At 38.8% G+C, this 18,330-nt stretch overlaps 1 protein-coding gene across 5 annotated transcripts in view; it reads left to right on the top strand.

Annotated features, from left to right (window-relative positions):
- Positions 1-363: 363 nt before the first annotated feature.
- Positions 364-18,330, top strand: part of dlg3 (discs, large homolog 3 (Drosophila)) — a 70,547-nt gene continuing 52,580 nt past the window's right edge. For 3 of the 5 annotated variants that reach the window (XM_029513337.1, XM_029513338.1, XM_029513339.1), the window contains exons 1-4: positions 364-423; positions 1,861-1,996; positions 8,377-8,462; positions 12,645-12,752. In XM_029513337.1, coding sequence (XP_029369197.1) covers positions 391-423; positions 1,861-1,996; positions 8,377-8,462; positions 12,645-12,752 — 363 coding nt within the window. In that variant the 5' untranslated portion in view covers positions 364-390. Of the gene's footprint in view, positions 424-470; positions 863-1,860; positions 1,997-8,376; positions 8,463-12,644; positions 12,753-18,330 lie in introns of those variants that run through there. The other 2 variants (XM_029513341.1, XM_029513342.1) reach the window with 1 other exon arrangement.

An 18,330-nucleotide genomic window follows, 5' to 3' on the forward strand; every position in this document is an offset into this window, starting at 1 on the left:
TGAGCGATTCAGGTGTGTAACGGCAACAGCGAGAAACTACAACGTCGAACTGTTAGTTTAAAGCAAAATTGGGGAGAAAACGATTGCGTTTTGGTCAACTTTCTTATATTTACCTTGTTTCTTCAATCTAAATCTTATACTATTCAGCGCAAAGTGACTGGTACTTTATTTAATCAGGACCTCGGACTTTGCCCAACTTTCTCCCGAACATACACAGTCCACGGTGACCGTAGCTCTCTCCTCGTTAGCTCGAACTAGCTAGAACGCTAATTTCTAGCGCCGCCTGAACGCACCACTAGATGGCGCCGCGTACACGAAAAATCGAAACAGGCGACTTGAAGCTCAGCAGGAGAAAATGTAACCGTGAAAGTGAAAACAGGCTGATTGCGGATGACGCTGGACGACAAATACCGTCAGATAACAGTAGGTGTCACAGTTTAAAAGTGTAATAATTTTTTTTTTCACAGTGTCCGTTAAAGCAACGCGAGGCGTCTGTCTGTGCGGAGGAGGAGGAGGAAGAACATGTCACCCTTCAGGGTCCTTTTGCCCCAAGTTTGTGGAAAAGTTGACGTGAAGTACACAATCCCGTCCTGTCAGGGCCGAAGCTGAGGGAGGTGTGGGCCAAAAAAAACCCTTCACACAAGCGGGGAGTGCCCGACGACTGGACTCAGCACTCAACATCCCACTTGTTTCGTGAAGAAGGAGCTACAGTTGTGGTTGCGTAATTATCACGGCCTATTTCTCTAATTACTTACTTCTTCTCAGAGGAAAAAAAAAACAAACCAAAAAACAAAAGTCACACCAAAGCGGTTATTTATTTACATAACTTGTCGAGCTGGCCGCAGCATGGTTCATAAATATGGTGAGTACCGTTAAATTTAAACTTCCTAAGTTTGATCGTAAACCTCCGCTGAAGTCCAGTTTTTAGGTTCGTGACTGCTCATTACTCCGCACACGTTTTCATTGACCCAGTAACTCTGAGTCACTCAGCTATAATCCCATGAGAATTACAATACAGGTTTTTTTTTCTTTTGTTCTTGAAAAGATGGAAGACTTGCTTGAAATCGTGCAACTTCCGGGCAGTAGTTTTTGTTGTTTTTTTTTTCCACCCAAATGTTCGTGGACAGGTATGAAAACAGAGAAGTGGTAGATTTACCTCCGTGATGTGCACCATATCTGCTGTGATCTTCACCACCCACCGGGTTCAACGACCGGCTGCACAGCACCCAGAGAGAGAAAGCCTTCTGTGTGCTGTGCAGAAAATACAACAGACATCAGGCCAATACAAATCACTGCTGTTATATGATATGTTGTACAAAACCATCAATATCATCCTAACGTTATGTCCACGCTACTGGAAAATAAAGTCGCCTTCTCAACATGTCATCTTATTTTGAGTGAGACAGAGTTGATTATTTTTAACAAAAATAAATAGAAAATATCGGGGCTTTGCAATTTATTGGTTAGTCTAGAAGCTCATTTGATTGGTGCTTCTTATTTGTCTTGCTGTCTTATTGTAATTAACTAGATACGATTTTAAAAATATCAGTTGGGCTAGCAACTTATTTCCCTTTCCCCGTTTACTGACATTCAATAAGCAAAACATAAGAAAATAAGTTGTAATTTATTCTTCAAGAAGATAAATCAAAAGTTGCAGTTTTAACTATATCATAATTACATTTTTCTGACTCCATGTTAGGTGTTTTAAAGAGATAGATGCTATTGCTTTCTCAATATAATACATAAGATAATATATAGTTACATCTACTCACTTATCCTAAGTGACTATAAAGTCTTTCCCGACCTATATGTATAGATTTTCTGTTACTGTTGCCCTGAGACATGTCATTGTTTTCTGAGGCAGACACAGAACGGGCAGTGGGGCTGCTCAGACAATACCAGGCAAACCTAACCAGTCCAGAAGAGCAGGCCTTGAAGTCCAGTGTGAGTAAAGTGTCAGCCATCTTGGGAAGCCAACTGTTCCAGGCATTACTTGGTAAGACAAAAACTGTAAAAGTGCTTTTTTTGGAGGAGTTAGTCTTTCGAAACCTTACCATTTAGTTGAAGTTGCATCAAATTTTTCTCAGTGTCTGTTTTTGTTTCAACTTCATTCTTCTTGAGTAATAGAGATGTTGTGTGTTTTGGTTCTGTTATTGTGTGGCTAGCTACAGGCAGAAAGAGGATTAGACAGTGGAAGGCTGCATTAATTTGTGTGGGAAGTTAACTGAGTCTAAATGTTTCCCAATTACCTCTTATGAAAAAAGCCTTTCAGTTGACCTCACAAGGGTTTGCTGTGTAACAACCCCCTGTAACAGATTGTAATGAAATCCCAATAAAGCCACATACAAGTATCTATAGACTGAGTTTCTGCAAGGTCAGACATGCTACAATGCGAGACTATAAATGAGTTTTTTCCCCTTTACAAAATAGTCTGTTTAAACCAAATTCTGCATGACCTTACATACTGAACACAACAGCTGATTCACCATTGCCAGAAAGTAATAGTAATGTTCCAAAAGCTACTGCTTACTAGACATATTTTGCAGTGTGAATAGTTTCCACTGCAACTCAACTGAAGTCTCTGTTAGTCATTGTAACCAGCTGCACATCCATGACAAGTTTGGTGTTTAGCAAAGAGGTCAGGGAAGCCTGTGTGAACCTTAATCCCAGTTCCTTTTAAAACAGATGTCGGGCATAGCTTCAGTTTAATCAATGCTTGAGTGGTCCTTCTAATTACCACAGTCGTTTTATAATGATGCTTGCCCTTGAGTCTGCAGTTGCTACTGCTGACCTACTGCTTCACTCTGAGGGGGAAGGGCTGCTCAGGCAGCCATTGAAAAAACACAGTATGTTTTTTTTCTAAACTAATGATGCAGTTTATTTGCTTCTCATCAAAACTAAACTTAAAAACAACAGCCCAATAAGTTGTATGGAATTATTTTTGCCCAATTTGAAAAACCTGAAATGCAACAGAGAACTTTTGCCTTCTTTCACCCAATCATTGCATGAGTGGTGCATCCTTTTGTGCCTTTATCCATAACTCACCCTCATCTGTCTTACAGTTTCCCATTGAGTTCAGACAATCTTTATCAACATTTTAAGTGATTTACCCATAATCTGAAGATGTTTTTAGCCAAGCTAGCTCCAGTAATAAAATGTTTAGTCACTCCCCTCATTAGGTTCAGACTGAAACATAATAACAAATGTTGGATGCTTTGATAGAAAACTTTCTAAATACATTCATTGTCTGAGTGGGATGTATATGACTTACTTTGGTTATCCCTTCTCTTTTCCTTTCACCCTATCAGCAGATTAAATAACTTTATGAAGCCATCGATGTGATCATACCCAAAAACAAACAATTGACCCAGGGCCTTCGCTGTGCTTTGACTTTAGAGCAAAATTGCTAGTTTTTAACTCACATGCTCATGTTAAAGTTATAAATGGACCTGCTAAACGTCAGTGTGTTAGCATTGTAATTGTTAGCATTTTAGCATGCTCATTTAACTCAAAGCACTCACCTGCCGGTGTTAAATGCCTGGCTGATATCATGACTGTAAGTTCTCAGTCTTTATAAACTGACCAGTTGACTGATTGTATTAGTCAGCTGAAAGCAACAGTTAAACAAAGCATTATATAACAGCATTACCATTTGTACTCATCAGCAATTTCACCTTGACCAAATTTTCCCTCAAAGTGTGATTAAAAATTAAACCTGCTCAAATGTCCTTGAGCAGTGCGACTCCTTCATGCTCTGAGGAGATTTCAGAATGTGTCTCTCTGAAGGAGGTTTAGCCATAAAAACACTCCACTGTTATCCATTTCTTCTGGTATTGACACAATAATGCACAACATGTTTTAAATAGATTTTGTTAGGTATCTGCAGGTATCTACAGCTTAATCATGTACTTCTGCAGAGTACAATCAGTGTTGATAAAGGCATTTGTATAAAAGATTGATGTTAAGCACATTTTCATCGAGTAACTTCTAAGTTATGTGTCTTTTTATTGGTTTAAGTGTGGGAGACAGAGGGAGGATTATGTTTCAAAATCGGGATTCCAAACATTCCTGAAAGAACTTTCAATCAGCGCCAAGCCCGAAGTGGATAGGAAAATAAGAAAATAAGTGCTTTGAGCTGCCATGCAAAGTCAATTCCTCAACTCTCATGGCTTTCTGGGTCATATGTGGAGTTTCTAAGTGTAGAAGAAGAAGGAAGGGAATTGTAAAGTAGAGGCCAATGGTTGGTACATGTAAGGTGCAGGATGAGACCTCGCCCTCGATTCAGCATATGGCTCTCATTAGAAAAGGCAGAGTGGAGGAGCAGACAGTCTACAGCACTGATAGGAATACAGAGCAGTATAAACATTACTCATCCTCTTATCTTTTCCAGTTTTGTTTACTTTGGATGTCATGTCCTCTTTTGACCATTTTGTCACTGCAGTGGTGTTTTTCGAAATTGGGGAGAGTAAGAGCAAAGAGAGCAGTGCTGATAGTGATATATACAATTGGTGAATTGTATACAATTACAAAAACTATACAATTGAAAAACTCAAGTTAATACAAGTTAGACAGTGATCTGGCAACACCCCAGTACAGTATTTTTTTGTAACATTGATGTCCTGTGGGAAATGAAGAGTTGTTTGATTCAGTGTGGGAAGGTTAAGTACAGTCCAGCCGATTGGATGCCTGCATGGTTGCACAGTCACGAACAATGGTCGCCTTAACCGTGCATCCACCCCTTTGTTCCAGTGTACAAATATGCTTTTGGGGCATGGGACTGCTCACTAGAAGTTGCGTCACACATACGGACAAACACATGTTAAATTACAGAGGACTATAAATGCCTGGGGCATATTTTATTGAAGCAGTGACAAAGGGGTGGATTGTTTGCTCTGCTTTAAAATTGTGGACTATTTTTCTAAGAATGTGTTACACTAGTGAGCTGTGGTTTGCTCATCTCCATGAAAAAGAACCAAAGCCACCTTTTTTTCTTTTTTTTTTATATGATTCACCCAAGCAGGCAATACAGACATGACTCCAGTCCTGTTGAATAGGCATGTGACAAAGACACCTGTAAGAAACACAAACAAACTGGCCTTGCATGCAGAGTCTTTGTAGGATTGAGAGAAGATGTAGGAAAACCCCCTATGACTGTGACAAAATGGCTCAGTGCTCTGACCAGGCAGTCACAAAATAGTGCCAGCATCAAAAAGAGATCTGGGGTATGTCCTGTGAAAGAGACTTCTGGCTTGGAATATGTATTTTGTTCCATGGCCAGGAATTTATGTGGTCTGTGTGGTTTGGAACAGGTTTTTTGTTGGGTTGTTTATTTATATATATATATATATATATATATATATATATATATATATATATATATATATATAGTCACAGATGTTTAAAAAAAAAAAAACTACTGTGTGTTACTGTGAATTGTGATCTTAAAACACTTTACGACCTGATTGAGCGCTTTTCTACCTTGTTACCTTTTTCAGGAATAGATGAACGATGTGTTAGTTGTGCGAAAGAAAGCAGGTGTCTGATATGCAGCTGAGCAGATACTCTATGACTTAACAGACAGCGACTTCATGATGTATTTGAAGTAGTTTTAAATGAGTCATTGGCCAATTGCTAAATGTATGGGAAAGTTGTCACTTGCTTCTACTTTTCTCCTCAATGCATCATAGCTTTTGAGCACATTGTTTCGGCCACAACTTTCTTTGTCCTTTGCCCTGTTTCCAGCTACAGCGACTTCCCATCGCTGAATGACAGAAAAAGTTAGTGACCAGCTGGTGAACTTAGTGAAGAATATAGCAGTTTGTGAGCAAGATATCTTCTGAAACCAGAACTAAAAGAAGAGTGAATATTGGAGTAACATTTGTCAAGTGGGCAGAAGCACGACTCCAAATTAAAGATAATATTGTTCCTTGTCTGCTTGATGTGTAAATAGGCAAACTGCTTGCAAACAACTTTATAAGATGTTAATAAGGTGTTAATGTGTTGGCATGGTAAGTGTCAAAAATAATAAATTATAATTTTTTCTAAATTTATGCAGATTCAAGGAAAAAGGTAACAATCAAATACTTAATACAATACTTTGGGCTTGTAGAAAAGCCAAAATTCAAAGTCTAATTTATTTTTACAGCATATTAAAAACAACCACAGTTGACCAAAGAATTGTAAAAACCCAGCCAAGCAACTTAAACGGAAATCAAAACAGTCTTTAAAATGTATACAATATAACAAGTATAAACACACTCTAAATATACACACAATTGAAATGCTCGAATTAACTCACATTAAAAGCCAAAAAGAAGAGGTGGGTCTTTTTTTCTGAATTGATACTTCATATTATATATTACAAACTAATCAGTGAGCTTGTATTCATGAACATTTCTTTGATTCTGATTTTGACATGAATGTTAGCTGGGCTCTTTTCTATTCTTGACTTATTTACAGTGGCAGTGACATTCACCCATTCACACATGATACGATGCACGATGGACAATCAAGGACACTTTGAAACGCTGACTTAAACCATTGATTCTGAGCCACAACCTCCTTTCTTTCAAACTACTCCTTTGCTTTAAGGTTTGAAAGATAATGTACGTTTGGTAATTTTATAAGTTGGATAGTTCATTGTAATTGTGTATCTGAAATAGAAAAATATTTAGTATAATGAGAGTTGTCAGTGTTGAGGGTATTTATATGTAAATATCTTCATGCAGGTAAGCCTACAGGATGTGTATGTGTATGCATAAAAGTTTGTGTAAGTGAGGTTGCGCTTTAGTCAGTTGGGCAACAAACTCCTCTTCCCACACATGGCTTCACTCCTCTATATTCAGACACAGTGATGAGTCACATGCTCCATTCTTACACTTTTGTTCTCCTGGTGCCTTGTTGGGAAGTACTAACTCTTATCTCGCAGTCTCACACACACACACACACACACAAACACACAGTTCAGGATGATCTTTGTGTGTCTGTTTAAATAAAAGATTCAATTAAAAAAAAAAAAGTTCAAATATGTCAGGTTTTCCTGGATGTCCTGTCTTGTGGCCCTGCTCGCCCTAGCGTTGAACTTTGGGAAGCTGATGAACTTAGAGACAACCTCTTTATGCTAGCAGTGCAGTAACCAGGCCCCATTTGTTTGACATCAGCAAAATTGTCCCAGTGCATTCTCGTCAAGCGGCTGCCACTCAATAGGTGACCACAGGACATGGGTGTGTAATGAGCCAAGAGGTGATGAGTGCAGACGAGTAGATGAGGGGGGATAGCAGAGGAGTTCAATATGAAAAGAAGAAAACATTAAAAAGACAGGGTTTTGAGGAACATGCTGGGATGTCAATATTAATAATGTCAGTCAATGTGTTCTGTGGTACTTGAGAGAGAGTGAATGTTCGAAAACATCTGCACTTGTGGTACTTTACAACATGTGCAAACTGTAGGGACAGCCCTCTTGGAAGAACCTGATTATCTTGTTTTCACCCTCAGATGTTGTTTATGAAATTATTTGCCATGTTGTTAGTTGGGACATCCAATAGATTGTAGTGAAATTTAGGATGGAAATCTGTATTTACTAAATAATGAACGCCAACACTCCTATTCTGACCCAATTAAACAATGTTCCTTCCAAATGAGCATGAGCATGTTGGCTTTGTGTTTGTGAACATGCCACTGTGTAATGCAAGAACTCAAACCTCATCTATGTAAAAAATATGTGTGCATGACACGTTTCTTGCTATTCAATCTATCTTGCTATACAATTACATACATGTTGAAGCATCATCATACATGAGTTTCATGTAATAGTTTGTTCCTACTCAAATCAAGCCATGACACAGGCTTTGGATTTTCCACTATTCAACTAGGGGGCAGTGTGTACATTTATTCAGCTCACTCTAAAATGGAGCTTCAGTGCAAATACACTCAACCTGGCCTACAGCATAACTGATGTACTATGTTGAACTGAAAGAATCAAGGAAAGCAGATTTTTTTTGTTTGTAATGCATGTTATTCCAATAGTATAAAGTATGGGCCTCTAAGACACCAACTTTCATGATTTACTCAGTCGGAGTCATCTAGTTCAGCATCGAGATAAGAAAAACACTTTATAATGTGGAGGCAGCTTCCATGTAAACAGATAACTCCCACCTCCATGTTTGCACCTGCTGCACCCCAGAGGAAAAGAGACATCTCCCAGTGTGCCCCTGATTGATTGGCAGTTTCTAGAACATAGCTGAAATGGTGCACTTTTAGATGTTGTGGAAAAGACTAATGATTATACAGCTAAAAAAACAGGCTAATTTATATCTGATGTTTGTAATGATTGAAGTAAAGAAAAAAAGCTCATCAATGTTTTGTTTTTTCTCACAGATATTCAAGAGTGTTACGAGGTGACCTTGCAGCAAAACACACAGCAAACTGTTGCAAAAGACGACAACAGGCAAGATGCGTGGGAGGTAATTTTCTTGCTTCATGTTATAGATTAAAGAGAAAATATACAAAATGTTTACAATCTATCTAGTGCTGTGTGCCGTTGTGTTCCCCTGGCTGCTTTGCCTCCTGGTTCACACAATGCCGATACCTGTGTCCCTCACACTCCTACATGGATAAAATGGTATCATTAGTCACGGCAGCTATGACTTCAACCTGGTGAGTGAGTGTCAGGGAGAGAAAAAGTTGGAGGGAGGGACACATGAAGGAGAAGAGGAAATCAGGCAGAGTCAAAAGAACGTTGATTTGCGAGCGTTGATGAGCATTTGCTCATCAGTGGGTTGCTTTCATGAAGTCAGCCAATCTTTTCATTATAGTAAGTGTTTGCAGTCACATGGTAATTTAGAATATTTTTAGCGTGGGACACTGAAAACAACTGAGTGAAGGGAGCTGCTTTTTGTAGCATTGAACCTTTAGACGTTTGGTGAGGACTTCTAAGTACATTTTATAGCAGATGAACTATTACAATAAATCCACTCCCTACTCTGTGGTTCAATATGCACACTTTTCTGTGTTCTTTTTTCTGTGTTGTTCACTTTCTAACGATTGCGTAATTTAATTTTCTCTTAGACCCTTTCTTTACACAGTGCACCCAGTTATGCAACATTAGTGGACCTGTGTTGAACAGTGTGCAAATTCATTGTGCCACTGCAAAATAAAACAAAATTTTGATTTTAATTACTATGTTCAAATTTTCCAAAATCTAATTTGCTGAATTTAATTCAAGACAATGTGTGCAATTTTGATCTAGATTCTTCCACTGAAATATCAGGCTAATGAGGCCTCTACAGCAAAAAATAGCAGCAGGGCATTCAGAGTTTACTGTTGTCATTTATTGATGCAAAATATTACTGTTAAAATATAATCAGAAAAACAGGTGTATTGCCCTGTAAATGTTTATTGATATAAAATTAGCAGTTCCTTCTGATGTTCACATTTCCTTAACATGTTAAAGCTCACAGGCCCACAAAAAGTGCATGCTCAAAGTTATTGTTGTGTGTCCTTTTAACATCTTTTTTAATTTAATCTTATTTGCTCTGGCCACAGAGAAATCTTCTCATAAGACAATAAGGCAATACAATAACCCATAGCTGATCTTTAACCTCTGGGAGGGTAGATAGGCTCTTCAGTCATCAATGACCAGTTCCTGGAAGTGTGCACTTGTAGCCACAGTGACTGCATTGTCAACCACTGGGTTACTCTTAGTCAGATCCACAGTCACTTGTATGTGACACCCCTGCTGCGCTGCCTTGTACTGTATATTTAATGATGGATCCCAATAAATGGATCCTTGCATAATTGTATTTGTGCTTGTATATTGTGTATATGCTTGTTTTTTAAGTGTTGCATTCTAGAGGTGTTAGCCTTAAAATGTAAAGGTGAAACTGAAATTATGCAAGTCAATCCTCACATAAGATAAAAAAAAGTTTAATCCAACATTATTCTTTCATGCTTAACAGTGCCCCTCCCCCATCCACTCAATCACTTAATGGCAATATGTTTTTGAAATTTGTGTGCTAAGTCTGAACTGGATTACGTGTGCTTAGTTGAACAGAGCAACAGCAATAAACTTCTCATTGACAAGACAGTATTAAATGGATGCTTTAGGCATAAAATGGTGTTGTCCAGCTAATGGTTGATTGGCAACACACAAGACCCCAAGAAGTATTCATTCATTTGTAACATTGTTTAAAGAACATTAGGGGCCATTTAACAATATGTTTTCTGCCTATGAAAAGTTAAAAGAAAAAGATGAAGGACAGTATCTGTTAGAATAATGCCCTCAAATGTTGAGTTCACGCACTTTTATACTTTTATTTTCTAAAGAACCAAAATGTCATCAAGTACTCTTTCCTAACCAGCACCCATTGTCTTCCAAATTTGGGCACTATTCGAACACTGTTATCTATAGTAACCAGGTAACTATCATAATACTAATGATTATTTTTATGTGTCTTTTAAGATGAGTTACTTTTAGTAATTTTAGCCATTTATTGATTGAACACAGTGCCTGTGTCTGTTTTAGACGTGTCTATTAACCAATTTAACTGCTTATTCCTTTAACTGTTTTGCATTTTGCTCTATTTTCATTTCGCTTTCTATTTAAATAATTCAACTCATTGTATCAACATTCAATAATTTTTCTTTAATAGTTGCTTATTTGAGCTACTTCATCATCTTGTAGCATACCTTGTGGCAACCACAAAAGTCGCCTTCAAGCAAGTCAAAGAACAACAGTATGAATCAAATTTGCTCATACTGTTTCACTCCCATGGCAGAGAAACTACACCACAAACTGTAACTGTGGCTTGAACTTTATTCTGCCATCCTTAGCTCCTCTCAGTGTTTTCTGTAATCCACCCAGTCTAGCTTCTAATTCAATGCGGCATGGCTCCTGATCCTCTGGATCAGGATCCCAACTGCCTCTGAAGTAGGCACAGTCCTAAAGAGTGAGAGAAGGTGATGGAGGGATGCAGCAGCTATAGTGGGAGGTTAGAGAGACTGAGAGAAAGAGCTGCTTAATGGACACCCAGTGAGGTGCTCATCAGTATTCCAGCCATGCTGTCACCTGAGTGGAGGATGGGAGGGAAACTAAATGAGTCTGCACATTCCCTGATTTGGTGCAGAGTCGCAGGTGAGAGTGGAGAATAGCTCCTTTGGAAAAAAAAATGAAAGAAGACTGGATGCAGTTTTTAATAGTTTTACTGAATGCAAGATTAGAAAGTAACCTGCATTTTAATTGTAAGAATGTTGTGTGTTGTATGTTTGATGTTATTGTGTAGTTGTGATCATAAAAACTTAAAGTCATGGCTAACAAGAAACTGAAACACTTCATAAATAAATTTATGAATACATTTATTTATTTTAATGTAATTCCCCTTGGTTGCCAGGTGGAGTTGCCTGCATGCTTGAGGAGTGTGTGTGTGTGTTTGTATAAACACAAAGGCAGCTTTCATTTTATTTTGGAGCTAACAGCTGAGAGAGAAAGCAACGTTTGTTTGGAAAATCAGTGGGCCTGGTTTGCATTTAACACTTTTGGCAACTTTGTACTAGAGACAGGCTGCTCTAAAGGCTGCCCTCTGCTGTCAGTGAAGGGAGTGTGTGGTTCAAGCTGTGTGAATAACTGTACATTGTGTTCTTGTCCGTCACCACACTCATGGTGTAAATTATTGGGATTTTACTTAAATAACTGTTGCTCCATAATACCAGATTCATTTGTCTTGTTAGACTAAAATATGAGAAGGAGCGAAGTATTGTCACAAGGGACTGTTTCCACAAAAAATAGCACATTGTTGTGACTAATAGCCAAATTCCAGTAACTGTTAGTTAAATATGTTTGATTTTTCAAAAGACTTTTGCTTTTATTGCGACATGTTCATTGCTTGGCTATTTTTTAAATTCATGTCAATTTAAATGCAGATAAGTGCTGGTTGTGAACAGCATTTTAAAGATGTATTTAATAATTTTCTCGTTGTTGGAGGATTCATGCAGCTCTAATTACCACATGCTAAAGGTGAAACTACAGACAGCAGCTGGTTAGCTTAGCATAGCATAAATATATTTAGCCGGATTCTGTTCAGTGGCTTTCTAGAGTCTTGGTATTCAGTGTAACAGACTAGGACTGCTCGAAAAATCATAAAAAAACCATATTTATGTTTCATTTTTGGACAGTATCACCAAAGAAGAGTCAACATGTTAAAGGCGGAACTTCCGGTCTTAATGCTAAGTTTAGTGACTTGACTGCTGGCTCTCACTTCATATTAATAGTATGACTAGTCACATAGTGCACATATTGATTGAGTCTCAATCAATATGTGATGCAGTATCTGATTTTGTTCTTGTTGCTAAGTACTTAATATATTTACACAATACTTCTCTCATAACCACATGGGTGAAAAAATATTCTGTTTGTTGAAAGATAAACAAATATTTTTAATTTTTGAAGTTGTGAGTTGAGACGAGAGATTTTCAAAAGCTCTAGGACATTAAAAGAGCATATTTTGCAATATATTTAACTGTTTCTGTCTCTAACTCTGTCCTTCTTTTAAGATGCTGGCAGTGGTTGTCATCTTTGGCATCCATGAGTATGTCCTGATCATTGCTGAATAATTTTAGGAATTTAATGTGTTCTTGTCTCCGTCCTTCAGGATCAGGAGGAGGGTGTGTCTCGGGTGAAAGTGACCAGCAGGAGGAGCCCTCACAAAGTGGAGCAAGTTTGTGGCTTGGTGACTCGTTCCCATGTAGACATGCCAAAGGTGAGTAAAGCAAAGCAAAAATGATTTTTCCCAGAGGTCCCCTGAATGCAGCCTTTCCCCAGTGACTCTGTGGAGGCATCAGAAAAGGCAGCTGCTGCTAAGAGAAGCAGATACTAATGAATCCGATGATGTGATGATTGCACATTCTCCACAGAGAGTGCTTTGGCATCAAGAAACATTTGTTAATTTTCATAACGGGTGATGGCCTTTAGAACATCATGCTAATGGTGAGATACGACTGCTTTTTCATAAAGCAGTCAAGGAAGTCTGAGAATTTTTGTTTGATCTGATGGAATCACCTCGGTCTGCCAAAAAACTATCTTTGTTATTAATTCTTAATTATCTGTATTAAAATATTTATTTCTTAAAATAAGATAAAACATATAATATACATTTCAGTGTTTCAACACCTTGTAATGATAATTTGCATCATGTTTTTGTTAGATTTGGCTAGATGACCAGCTGTCACCCAGTCTTCTCATGCTAAGCTAACTATTTTCTGGCTCTCATTTTATAATAAGAGTGGTATTCATCATCTAAGCATATTTCTTAAAAGGTAAACCTATTTCTTTAAGGACTGTGGTCAACCATGCTGCTCACATAGGTGACACAAACAATCCGCATACTTTATTATAGAGACATATTTCATAGGCCAGTCATGTTCCTCAGGATTGTTAATAAGCCCTTGTGTTCACAAGCCTTCCCCATTACAACACAACCAGTGGCACATGGCAGCACAGGGGCTGCAGGCGTTGGCTTTTCAGCTGAGCCCAGAACTAGTGCAGTGAGTGGAGGGGGTTGAGGCATGAGGATCTAGGGGCTTGGTAAGGGTGAAAGAGAGGGAAATGCAGGCTGTTAGCTGATACATTCATTGTGTTTGTATGACAATGTCTCATTAGAATATGGTGACAGTACAGGTTGACTTTGGTGTGGATGATATGGAATATGTGTGTGTGTGTGTGTGTGTGTGTGCGTGCGTGTGTGTGTGTGCGTGTGTGTGTGTGCGTGTGTGTGTGTGTGTGTGTGTGTGTGTGTGACTCCCGCTATTACATGAAGGAGGAAGGTGAGGGAGCTGTGGAGGCGCAGGAATCGGGATGGAGGGAGTGAAGGGGGTTGGGGTGATAGAAGGGAAAGAAAAAGATATAGTGGGGGAGGCTGGAGAGAGAAAGCAAGGCGGCTGAGAGGCGAGGGCCGTTGCAGTGCAGAGCTGGAACGGACACCCAGAGCTCAGCCTTCCTCTGGTTGCCATGGAAACCACATTCCTCCCCCGCCTGCATCCCTACAGACTGCTCTGACTCTCTTTCTCTCTCTATCTATCCCTCTCCTTGCTTCTGTTTTTCATCCAGTCTTTTTTATTCCTCTTTTAATTCGCATCTTTGTTTTTATTTTTTTCGTCTTTTCTCTCTCTCTCTCTCTCTCTCACACACTGCTCTGTTTTTACACCATACAGACAGTGAGCACATTCATGATCATGCACACTCAGCAAGCGCAATGATTTTACATGGATTGCTCTCATTGGCAAGGTGAATGGGTAATTGCACACACACAGGGTTTATTTTGCATTCCCATAGACTCATGGGCAAATAAGCACTTTGTTGTTTTCTCCACATCTATCTATTTTCTTCTCTCTATTTTTACTCCCCCTTCTGTTCAGCACCATGCTTCAGTAATGCCCCCTCTAGTCATCGCATTTCTGCCCACACACAGGACACCTTAGCTTCTCCTCAGTTATGGCGTCTGCTGTGGACCTACAGTACGTTCATCATATCTTATCAATTTGCTTTCACCCTCCTGTCAATCTCTACTTTGTCTCTTAACCTCTTACTTCCACCCCTTGTCATAGCTCCCTTTCTTTTCTTTTCTCTTATTATGCATGTACAAAATCTATATCAAAACAGTTATCCATATACATCCAGCACTAACACAATCTCCTACCCTCTTTTTCTATCTCCCTTCATCTTCTCCATTCCCTCTTTCATTTTCATTTCAACTCCATGTGTATGCGTCTGTCTCTCATTATTCCTTCAGTTGGAGATGCTGGATGTTGTGTGTGTACTGAAGCAGCTGTTCTCTGCCACTAAGGCCTTCTAACAGGAGCCTTTGCTGTGCACTATTTGTTTTCTGCATGTGCACCACTCTGAGAGCTTCGTTGTTGCTACTCAGCACGTTACTTTGTCTTTCAGTACAAATTTGATGAGTCTCTCTCATCTCTCTTGGTCTGACTGCTTTTTTACCTAGCCTTCACTCTTTCTTTCCAATGCACCCCCCCCTTCACTCCCTGCACACTTCTGAAAGCTATGATTCATTGAGCAGTGACAGCATCAAGTATAAGATTTTCCTGAATTATCTCAACCATCCATTTCAAGAAATGGGAGCATTCTGATATGATGTAATGATGCTTGAGAGAGCCTGACAAGACTTGCTTCCTCACCTCCTCTTGCAGTTAGTTAAGGCTACAGTAGAGCAGCTTAGTATGTGTTGATAAGGAGCTACCTCTTTAAGCTTGCCTCACTGCCGACTGTCCTTATATGGTTCTGGATCCGGTCAGGTGACAAAGGAGTAGTCACATAGCTTCTCTCTGAAAAAATGCAGAGAAATTACTGAAAAGCTCAATACATGGTATGTGCTCTGGTTGGGGGTTGTAATGCTTATTACGGTAGTGTGTGTGTGTGTGTGTGTGTGTGTGTGTGTTCATGTGAGTGCTTTTTTTTTTTTTTTTTTTTTCAGGGTGTCCAGGTGGGTTTATGTAATAAGGACTGTGCAGGCTGATGCTGAGCTTACAATGTTGGGAAAGCTACTAGGTGGGATATGGAGAGGTAGCTCTGCACACAATCATTTCCTGATTTATGCCGTTAATCAGCTCAGGTCTGTCTTTTTCATTAGTCAGCTAAAGGTCAGAGGTCACAGCTTTCATTTCAAAAGATAAATGCCCTAATGCTGTTTTCCACATCGTTCCAACCCTAACACTTTTATTGTGCACTTACACACTTACACATATATGCATATATTTATATCAGTGTGTGGGCATAGATGTGCATGTAGTGTATTTTTTTGGGGGGGCTGATAGATTTCTGGGACCACTAAAATCAAGATTTTATTATTGTTTTTCCTCCAGGATAGAAATGGCTATTAATTTTGGTAAGAGTCCGAGTGTAATTACTAGCTAACACTTCAAACATACCCCGCTGTGTGGTGTTGATTTTGACAATGAGTTGTTCCAATATTTAATTTTATTCAATATTTTTCACCTTTCATTGACTGTGCAAATTTTTTGATGGCTTTATGTATTTTTACTTTGGTATTTATGTTATGCCACTAAAGAAATACCAACAACATTATTTCTCTGTCTGATTAGTGTCACATCACAAATGGAAAAAACTATCTTAAATAGGTGAGTTAGTTTTGTTATGTGCTAAACTGTAAATTCAATTTACATTTCTGCAAATGACATTCTCAAAAACTGTGTTTCTGTGACATTTTGTCATCACTCTTTTCACCTACACCTGTGAAAAAAAATACATAATTTTTAACTTTTTCACATGTTGAGGCACACTATCACGATTGTGATGTCAAAGATTGAGGGGAATAAGTAGCCATCTTAGGTGTTTTACCCAAAATGTCCTTATCCTGGCATAAGACTGAAGACATGGGGGAAACAGCTGCTTTGGCTGTCTCTAAACAATCAAACCTTTATTGCCTGGACAAAGATTTTACACTGTAATGCTGTTTTTATTGCAGTTATAAGACTTGATTGCACTACATTGTACTAATATAGGTTTTATGCCTCCTGCATAAGCTTGTTGCTTTCGAATTGCAAACTCTTAAAAATGCAGGATACATTAAGAAGGATTGCAAATATTAAGTGATTCTACGAAAAAGAAAATGATGCTGACGTCTTGAGTCACAAAATTACATCTTACAAGACAGGTTGCCAGGACTAAATCAGCCTTTCCTGTCCCCTGTAATAGCTCTACTATAATTTGATTAGTGCACATCTATTTTCTGTATTCCTCATCCTGCTCTCTTTTTAGTATACGTAGAAAAGCAGAAATTGATTGGCTCCTATTTGCTTTATGTATTTTATATTATGTAATATTTACTTGATAAACAACATGAGCCTACATCCACAGTTTATGTAGTAGACACAGATAATGCAGTGTGTGTTCATGCATTCAGGTCATGTTTCTCTGTCTATCTCTTCTAATTGTATTATGTGTCACGTGCCATTTCCTTAATTTTGATGCCCCACAGCGATTTTGGCTTGCTTTTTTTATTGCAAACTTCCTGAGTGATAAATATGATGTGGACAGTTTTTAAGAGACAGAGCAAGGCTAGCGCGGGATGATTGCAACATGTGCTCAGTCATGTGTGTTGTGATCGATATGCTTACATCGTCCTTTCAAGCCGCTGCCTTGAAGCCCCTCCTCATTGTTCTGATTGGCCTCAGTAAGGTTTGTGGCTGCATCCTACGATATAACTTGAGGCATTCAGTGGTTTCTTGTCTGTTTGGAAAAGCCCAAGCTTCTCCTTGTTTGCTTTCTGCTTGACAAATCTCTATAGGTTAGAGTGAAAGAATATTATTATAATGAAGTGAGTTACTGTTGCATGTAATTAAGTGTGGCTGAGCCTGCAGTGTGTGCTTCCTGCAGGCCTGCAACACAGTGCAGTGTACCCTAAAATTCAGTTCAATTTAACAGGAAGGTTGCACAAATACACACAAATATAGACATAATTTAAAGGCACTACGGCTCATATGTTAATCAAAACACTGCAAAGGTGCAAAGGTTCATGTATTAGCAGTGTAACATGCAGACTATGTACAAATATACTCTCTCCTCCATGCAGACACACCCAGCTCTGCTCCCCGTCACATTTCATTAATAATACATATATGCAGGGCCTTAATGGCGACACTATAACATTGTGTCTCACTTCTCTAAAAACATAAGCTTTCACCGTCAGTGTCAGGATGTTTTATATCTAGCTGTGATCAACCTACAAATTCATAAGTGTACAAAATGGTTTCTGGTCAGTTCTATTGCATTACTGAAAATATAACCACAGATGCATGAAAGCCATATAGTCTCTCCTTTCTTTTTTTACCCTCACACATTCACACTCAATTTCTTCCTCCACCCACTCGAAATCCCAAGCGTGTAATCTTGTTGGTTTCGTACACATGTGTTGATGTCATCATCGTGAACGTAAAATACTTTGCTTTGGTTCTAAACCACATTCAAGGAGTTCAGTTTTTTGTCACTTTGACGTTTTTGACCCAATCCTGCACATGGGCAGGACCAAGGGAAAAAATAAATCAGCAGCAGTGTTGCTTTGCTGTTACCAACAAAAGGGAAGAGGGATATAAATTGATGTACAGTAATGCAGTGCTATTCAAAGGTATCCTCTGCCGAGAGGCAGGTCTTGTGATATTCTGGAATAAAAGGAATTTCTCTGCCGCACCTGCCTCCATTGTGAGATTATTTTCAGATATATGTGTTGACACAGAGCCTTTCCAATCACTAGCACAAGAAGGCTGTAAAGACTGCAGCTGAACTACAGATGACCATTGAGGTGACCA

Source organism: Echeneis naucrates, chromosome 10, assembly GCF_900963305.1.
Source record: "Echeneis naucrates chromosome 10, fEcheNa1.1, whole genome shotgun sequence".
Classification (NCBI taxonomy): Eukaryota; Metazoa; Chordata; class Actinopteri; order Carangiformes; family Echeneidae; genus Echeneis; species Echeneis naucrates.